The sequence below is a fragment of the Anomaloglossus baeobatrachus genome, chromosome 1, assembly GCF_048569485.1.
Source record: "Anomaloglossus baeobatrachus isolate aAnoBae1 chromosome 1, aAnoBae1.hap1, whole genome shotgun sequence".
Taxonomy (NCBI): Eukaryota; Metazoa; Chordata; class Amphibia; order Anura; family Aromobatidae; genus Anomaloglossus; species Anomaloglossus baeobatrachus.
Window position 1 is genome coordinate 78,813,962 of NC_134353.1, and position 9,503 is coordinate 78,823,464.

Consider the following 9,503-nt stretch of genomic DNA (forward strand, 5'->3'; position numbering starts at 1 on the left):
AGTGTATGGCAGGCTCTGGCCCCCTCCCTCAGTGTATGGCAGGCTCTGGCCCCCTCCCTTAGTGTATGGCAGGCTCTGGCCCCCTCCCTCAGTGTATGGCAGACTCGGGCCCCCTCCCTCAGTGTATGGCAGGCTCTGGCCCCCTCCCTCAGTGTATGGTAGGCTCTGGCCCCCTCCCTCAGTGTATGGCAGGCTCTGCCCCCCTCCCTCAGTGTATGGTAGGCTCTGGCCCCCTCCCTCAGTGTATGGCAGGCTCTGGCCCCCTCCCTCAGTGTATGGCAGGCTCTGGCCCCCTCCCTCAGTGTATGGCAGGCTCTGGCCCCCTCCCTCAGTGTATGGCAGGCTCTGGCCCCCTCCCTCAGTGTATGGCAGGCTCTGCCCCCCTCCCTCAGTGTATGGCAGACTCTGGCCCCCTCCCTCAGTGTATGGCAGGCTCTGGCCCCCTCCCTCAGTGTATGGCAGGCTCTGGCCCCCTCCCTCAGTGTATGGCAGGCTCTGCCCCCCTCCCTCAGTGTATGGCAGACTCTGGCCCCCTCCCTCAGTGTATGGCAGGCTCTGGCCCCCTCCCTCAGTGTATGGCAGGCTCTGGCCCCCTCCCTCAGTGTATGGCAGGCTCTGGCCCCCTCCCTCAGTGTATGGCAGGCTCTGCCCCCCTCCCTCAGTGTATGGCAGACTCTGGCCCCCTCCCTCAGTGTATGGCAGGCTCTGGCCCCCTCCCTCAGTGTATGGCAGGCTCTGGCCCCCTCCCTCAGTGTATGGCAGGCTCTGGCCCCCTCCCTCAGTGTATGGCAGACTCGGGCCCCATCCCTCAGTGTATGGCAGGCTCTGGCCCCCTCCCTCAGTGTATGGCAGGCTCTGCCCCCCTCCCTCAGTGTATGGCAGGCTCGGGCCCCCTCCCTCAGTGTATGGCAGACTCGGGCCCCATCCCTCAGTGTATGGCAGGCTCTGGCCCCCTCCCTCAGTGTATGGTAGGCTCTGGCCCCCTCCCTCAGTGTATGGCAGGCTCTGGCCCCCTCCCTCAGTGTATGGCAGGCTCTGCCCCCCTCCCTCAGTGTATGGCAGGCTCGGGCCCCCCTCCCTCAGTGTATGGCAGACTCGGGCCCCATCCCTCAGTGTATGGCAGGCTCTGGCCCCCTCCCTCAGTGTATGGTAGGCTCTGGCCCCCCTCCCTCAGTGTATGGCAGGCTCTGGCCCCCTCCCTCAGTGTATGGCAGACTCTGGCCCCCTCCCTCAGTGTATGGCAGGCTCTGGCCCCCTCCCTCAGTGTATGGCAGGCTCTGGCCCCCTCCCTCAGTGTATGGTAGGCTCTGGCCCCCTCCCTCAGTGTATGGCAGGCTCTGGCCCCCTCCCTCAGTGTATGGCAGGCTCTGGCCCCCTCCCTCAGTGTATGGCAGGCTCTGGCCCCCTCCCTCAGTGTATGGCAGGCTCTGGCCCCCTCCCTCAGTGTATGGTAGGCTCTGGCCCCCTCCCTCAGTGTATGGCAGGCTCTGGCCCCCTCCCTCAGTGTATGGCAGGCTCTGGCCCCCTCCCTTAGTGTATGGCAGGCTCTGGCCCCCTCCCTTAGTGTATGGCAGGCTCTGGCCCCCTCCCTTAGTGTATGGCAGACTCGGGCCCCCTCCCTCAGTGTATGGCAGGCTCTGGCCCCCTCCCTCAGTGTATGGCAGGCTCTCACCCCCTCCCTCAGTGTATGGTAGGCTCTGGCCCCCTCCCTCAGTGTATGGCAGGCTCTGGCCCCCTCCCTCAGTGTATGGCAGGCTCTGGCCCCCTCCCTCAGTGTATGGCAGGCTCTGGCCCCTTCCCTCAGTGTATGGCAGGCTCTGGCCCCCTCCCTTAGTGTATGGCAGACTCTGGCCCCCTCCCTTAGTGTATGGCAGACTCTGGCCCCCTCCCTCAGTGTATGGCAGGCTCTGGCCCCCTCCCTCAGTGTATGCAGGCTCTGGCGCCATCACCCACCAGCCTGCAGACAGCCCCCCATTCTCTGCCCGTTGAGGGCCCGGGGACCACAATGGGCTCAGCAGTCAGCTGCATTCTGCGCTCTGCCCGGGGCACAATCCCCTCTTAGAAGAGCCGACAAATCCTTTCTGCTCCTTTGTAGCAGAATTCCCCATTGAGAGGAAGCAATGAACCGTGTGATTCCCAACTTATTGTTATCACCTATTTATTAATTGTTCTCATCTGGATTTAATTGAGCAACAGGGACTTTTAGCCCAGGGGCACTTAACCCTCTCCCTCTAGAGATCCACTGAGGATGATGCCCTGTGGGAATGAAGGGGTTAAGTAATACTGATTGACAGGAAATTATTATTCATCACCGTGATCAGCAAAGGAGGGGAGGAGGGGGTTTCTAGGGTTCAGCCTTTATTAGTGGGGATGCCAATAGGCGCCTGTGGTATGAGGGGCACTGGGGTTTCAGCCCCATGGGAACTTTCATGGGGGACTAAAATTTTAGTAATTTATTGGAGGTATCTGAAGGGGAAACGCCAAGGAGGAATTCTGAGTGGGGGGAGGGGGGTATAGGGTCATCAGTACACGGGTGCAGGAGGTGTGGGCATTACTGAAGGCGGGGAGATGAAGCAATGCCAAATTATTAGTAAGGGATGTAAGAAGCAGAGGAGGTGTCAGCTCTGGGGGTCAGGGGGTGCTGTGTCCGGCCCTGTGAGGTGTCACCCCCAGCCGTGGAGTACCACCACTGACAGCCCTGACTCCCAGCGATTTCATCCCATAGATCTCATTGTGTTCAATGCTCTGGACAGAGAGTCAAAAGGTGTGTGACAGGCATGAAACCGCTCTCCAAAGCAAGCAATGAATGGAGTTTTCTTAGCCCCGGGACCTTCTTCTGACTTCTGTCTTTTGATCTTCTCCACAGCTTCCCCAACTGAAAGTTTTGGTACAAGATCTAATCTTCCATGTTCCCAGTGATCTTCAAACGCTGCAGATAGGGGCTGATCAGAGCAGTCTGACGGCGGAGGAGTCTCCAGGGACTGTGTCCAGCAAGCCTGATCTGCCACTGTCACTATAGGGACATATATATAACCCTACATACTATACAGGGACACATATACATACTGTATACAGCCTACATACTATATACAGGGACATGTATACATATATACCCTACATACTATACAGGGACATGTATACATATATACCCTACATACTATACAGGGACACATATACATACTGTATACAGCCTACATACTATATACAGGGACATGTATATATATATATATATATATATATATATATATATATATATATATATATACCCTACATACATACTACATGTATACATGTATACCTTACATACATACTATACCAGGACATGTATACATATATACCCTACACACATACTATCCAGGGACATGTATACATATATACTATATATACCCTACATACTATCAAAGGATATGAATACATATATACCATTCAAACATACTATCCAGGGACATGTTTACATATATACCATACATACTATACAGGGACATGTATACCATATAAAAATACTATCAGGGGATATGTATACATATATAACATAACAACATACTATACAGTGACATATATGCATACATACCATAGAAATATTCACCATACATACATGCTATACAGGGACATGTATACATATATACCATACTTACATATATACAGGGACATATACCCCCATATACAAACACATACATACTATCCATGGACATGTATGTGTGTGTATATATATAAATATATATATATATATACACTCCATACATGCATACACATATACGTTACATGCATACAATCTAGGGACTTGTACACATATACACCCTAACATATGCAAATATACCATAAATATATATATATAAACCCTACTTACATACATATACATATATGCCATACATACATAATATGCAGGAACATATATACATATATAGCCTACACACACACACACACATATATATTATATATAATATTTTATATATATATATATATATATATATATATATATATATATATATATATATATATATATATATATATATACATATATACCCTACATGCCTTACATACATATATACATATCTAGCCATAAACATAGTTATTGTAGTACAACACTGCTCTGCTATAGGAAGCATTCGCCCCCAAATAACTACTGAGGATGACAAGAGGCTTAATAATGCTAAGGACCAGTCATTAAATGCTGAGTTATTGAAAGCATCATTGATATTAGTGACTCCAAAGAAGTTTCCTCTTGCCCTAAGCTATAGTCTAACTGGAGCCAGCACTGTGTCTGCAGCAGAACCTGCCTCATTACAGCAATTAGTCTCTGTCTGAACCCTACACTGTGCCCATCACTGCAGGCAGGCCAGAGAGCAAGGCAGAAAACTATAACATTACATATACACACACGCATATATAATATACATCTTATAATAAAGAATCCATAGTTATATGTGTGTGTGTGCATATACATACACTTTCTAATTATTTACATATATATATATATACACACACATATATATGTGTGTGTGTGTGTGTGTGTGTATATATATATATACATATACACACACACTACCTAATACCATTATATATATATATATATATACATATATATATATATATATATATATATATATATATATATATATATATATATATATATATATTTACCTTCCAATAACCCACATACATATGTTAGCAACTAGTTTACTAGTATACTAAGTATATTATAAGGAGTATAATACTATTTGTATATATATATATATATATATATATATATATATAAACACACAAATATATGTATATATATGTATACAGTCAGTGTTTGTAGTATGTGACGTGTAACTTCATTTATATGAGGATATGAGGAATAATATAATAAGACAGGCCTTTCCAACTTGCCAATGGTAAAAGTAATAAAAAAGTCATAAAACTGCTAGTATGGTTTTTTTGTTTGTTTTCTATCTACCCATCTATCATCGATTTTTACTAGTTATATAAACAGAGCAACATAGTATAACTATGATATGTGTATGTGTGTGTGTGTGTATATATATATTAACATATTTGTATGTGTGTAGATAGATCTATCGATAGATAGATAATGAATGGATACATAAATAGGTCGATAGATAATAGATAAGAGCCAGGCACAAGCTATAGTAATTCTTCTCCCTATACAATATATATATCTATATTGCTGAGAAAAATAAAGGGAACACTAAAATACCATTTTGTTGTTTGCATTCCCTTCATTTCTTTGAGCAGTATATATATATATATATATATATATATATATATATATATATATATATACATATATACACACACACACACACGGGCACATATCGTCCCATAGAGCACATTGTCGCACAGGATGCACGATATATAGATGATATTAATGCGTTCTTTTTTCACCGACCGTCTCTGTCCTTCCTGTGGAGGCTCCGGGGGCCTCTGTCCTGACCCCTGACAGCCTCATCTCTGCTGCACTCAAGTGGCGCAAATACAAACAAATGTCGCAGTGCAAACTTTCCCTGTAACTATTTATCTCCTGCACCAATTCACATCCATCTTCCAATGGGAAAACTCATGACAAACTCTCCGCAGCTTTCTTGTACAGATGAGAACTTTCTGTTTCACTTTCACTTGTCAACAATACATCATTACATTTTCTTTCTGTAAATACCACAAAAAGTGAGAAAATAACTGCATAGAATTCTTACTCTCATTAAAATGTTATATTATTGAAAAATAAATGCATCCACTCTATCTTTTTGTTTGTTTGTACCTTACAGTGTAAATAGCTCAAGAAATTAAGTGAATGGATGTTTTCCGAATGCAGAAGTTTCTGTACAAGGGGCCAATATAATGTACAAGAGTGTAATAAAATGAGGGGATCTTCTGAATATCTCCTGTGCGACTTTAATGTCCTCAGAACCTTGGAGGAGTAATGAGGTCTCCGGATTCTTTCTCTTTCCTGCTTTATATTTATTTATATACCAAATAGCAAATATCCTTTCTGAATTAAATTGAATAATTTAAAATATATTTTTATAAGTTCTGTAGATTGCATAAATTAGATGTTTTAGTAAGTTTCTCATGTGTTTAAAAAAAGTTATGAGTTAAATGTTACAGCTTATTTTTTCCACTCTTATATATATATATATATATATATATATAAATATATATATTTATAATATATATAATATATATATAAAAATATGTATAAAGATTATATATCTATATATATATAATCTTTGAACAAAACAGCAAGATATTTGCATTTTGAGCACAGCCAAAACACAAGATGAAACAACAAAAGAAATACATTAAAATTAATTTATTTAACAAATAGAACTATAATATAAATGATAATAAATTTCAAATATACAGTATATTACATAATGCATCCCTTCCAAAGGGATTAATGCAATAACAAAGAAATAAAAGGCAAACAGACAGTGCTGTTAAATAGAAATAATAGAAATACATCATCTCTTCCATGGAAGACACATTTCTCTGTCCATATATTTATCCCTTTATCGACCCTGTCATCTGCTGACATCAATGGGCTGAAGAAACCTGGCAGATGGGATGTCATCCATCCTTTAGTCTCCAGCAGTGGAAAACTACAACTATCAGCATAGCCTGTGATTTTTTTTCTTCTTCAGGGCATGCTGGGAGTTGTAGTTCCTCAACAGTTAGAGATCAACTTGTGCCAGATCACAAGAGTGCTACATGTTACTGTTAGGTTTCTGCAGTCATTTAGGAAAGTTTGAAAAGAAATCTATCCCAGTAATTCATTTATTTGGAGATGCATTGGGATTTCCAGCTTCAGATTTCCCACAAGTGGCCTGTAGGGTTCTTCTAGCCAGATGCAGCTAAACAAAGCGATAATGGCCATACATGTTGGAGTGATATAGTATTTCTACAGATGAATTCCCTAGGAATTCATAAATAGTGACACAGTTCTGGTGCAGGAACAATTCACACAAGGTCCTTGCCAAGAGTCTTTCCAAGTGACTTCTTATGAGAGATGATACATGCTGTATCCAACATGTGCAGTGTACAGTCCCATGGGTGATACTGGCAGGGCAGGCCTATGAAAGGGATTGGAGGCACCATATAATGAGGCTGTGGGCACAGCAGTCCCCAATGGGAAGGAGATGCCAAAAGCTGGTGGCAGCATGGGCTTGGCAGCCATTTTTAGTTTTTCTAGTTCTGCTTCTTGAAGCCTCTTGGCTTTTGCTCTTCGGTTCTGGAACCAAATCTTCACCTGAGTCTCAGTGAGGTTGAGAGAACTGGAGAATTCTGCTCTTTCTGCTATGGAAAGATATTGTTTCTGCCTGAATTTCCTCTCCAGGGCCAGGAGCTGGGAGGTGGTGAAGGGAGTCCTTGGCTTCCTGTTGGTTTTGTGCTTTCTTAGAGTGCAGGCTGGGGGGCTCATCCTCCCTGGAGAGATCACAACAAGGGTCTTTTTAGAAACAACATACAAAGATATTTATGGCACCACCAACAAGTATACAACTGTATATATGATGGCACCAACACAAAGTATACAACTTTATATATTGTATATATGATGGCACCAACACAAAGTATACAACTGTATATATGATGGTACCAACACCAAGTATACATACATATATGATGGCACCAACCAAGTATACAACTGTATATATGATGGCACCAACCAAGTATACAACTGTATATATGATGGCACCAACCAAGTATACAACTGTATATATGATGGCACCAACACCAAGTATACAACTATATATATGATGGCACCAACACCAAGTATACAACTGTATATATGATGGCACCAACCAAGTATACAACTGTATATATGATGGCACCAACCAAGTATACAACTGTATATATGATGGCACCAACCAAGTATACAACTGTATATATGATGGCACCAACCAAGTATACAACTGTATATATGATGGCACCAACCAAGTATACAACTGTATATATGATGGCACCAACCAAGTATACAACTGTATATATGATGGCACCAACACCAAGTATACAACTATATATATGATGGCACCAACACCAAGTATACAACTGTATATATGATGGCACCAACACCAAGTATACAACTGTATATATGATGGCACTAACACAAAGAATACATACAGTATATGATGGCACAGCACAAAGTATACAGCTGTATATATGATGGCACCAACACCAATTATACAATTGTATATATGATGGCACCAGCACAAAGTATACAGCTGTATATATGATGGCACCAGCACCAAGTATACAACTGTATATATGATGGCACTAACACAAAGAATACAACTGTATATATGATGGCACCAACACCAAGTATACAACTGTATATATGATTGCACCAACACCAAGTATACAACTGTATATATGATTGCACCAACACCAAGTATACAACTGTATATATGATGGCACCAACACCAAGTATACATACAGTATATGATGGCACCAGCACAAAGTATACAGCTGTATATATGATGGCACCAACACCAATTATACAATTATATATGATGGCACCAGCACAAAGTATACAGCTGTATATATGATGGCACCCAGCACCAATTATACAATTGCTATATATGATGGTACCAACACCAAGTATACAACTTTATTCAGCTATGATGGCACCAACGATTGTATTCATTTTCAATGTTAATAGCATATTGGATTAAAACTATAGCTATTATCAATGAATAAAATATTATTGAAAATTTAAAATATTATCATTATTACTATTAAGTAACTATAATCTACTAATTTCCCAAATGTAGATCACAATAGAAAATAAGAGACAAATAAAATAATATTATTGCTATTTTTAATACTACAGAAACTATAGTGATTTCCTAAGTTTTAATCACAAGAGAAAAGTCAAAATAATGTATATATATATATATATATATATATATATTTATTATCACTATTGCTATTAATTAACTATTAACTAATAGTTTCCCAAATTTAGATCACAATAGATAAAGATGCAGTAACAGAATTATAATAAATAAAATAATATTGGTATTTCTATTACTATAAAAACTATCTAAATTTCCCAAAATGTACATCACAAGGGAAATTGATTAAATAATAAAATAGGAATGAATATTATTGCTATATTTATTACTATAAAAATTGATTTTCTAAATTTACATCACAAGAGAAAAAGACAAAATAATAAATGAAAAAATATTATTGCTATTTCTATAACTATGTATAAAAAAAACACCTTTGTTTTCCAATTTTAGATCACACGAGAAAAAGACACAGTAATAAAGACTACAAATATATTGTTATTATTACTACTATAAAAACAATCTTTATTTCCCAAAATGTAGATCACAAGAGAAAATGATGAAATAATAAGTAAAATATTTGTAGATTTTACTATAAAAAGTATCTTAATTTCCCAAATTTAGAGGGGAAAAAAGACAAAATATTATATTATAAAATAATAATAATCAGTTATTTAATCTCAGGGCTCTCTTTTGTCGCTTTGTGCTTTA

At 40.6% G+C, this 9,503-nt stretch overlaps 1 protein-coding gene across 1 annotated transcript in view; it reads right to left on the reverse strand.

Annotated features, from left to right (window-relative positions):
- Nucleotides 1-6,336: 6,336 nt before the first annotated feature.
- Nucleotides 6,337-9,503, reverse strand: part of MSX1 (msh homeobox 1) — a 3,856-nt gene continuing 689 nt past the window's right edge. Inside the window, exon 2 of the mRNA XM_075333395.1 lies at nt 6,337-7,425. Within this exon, the coding sequence (XP_075189510.1) occupies nt 7,001-7,425 (425 nt within the window). The 3' untranslated portion in view covers nt 6,337-7,000. The remainder of the gene's footprint in view (nt 7,426-9,503) is intronic.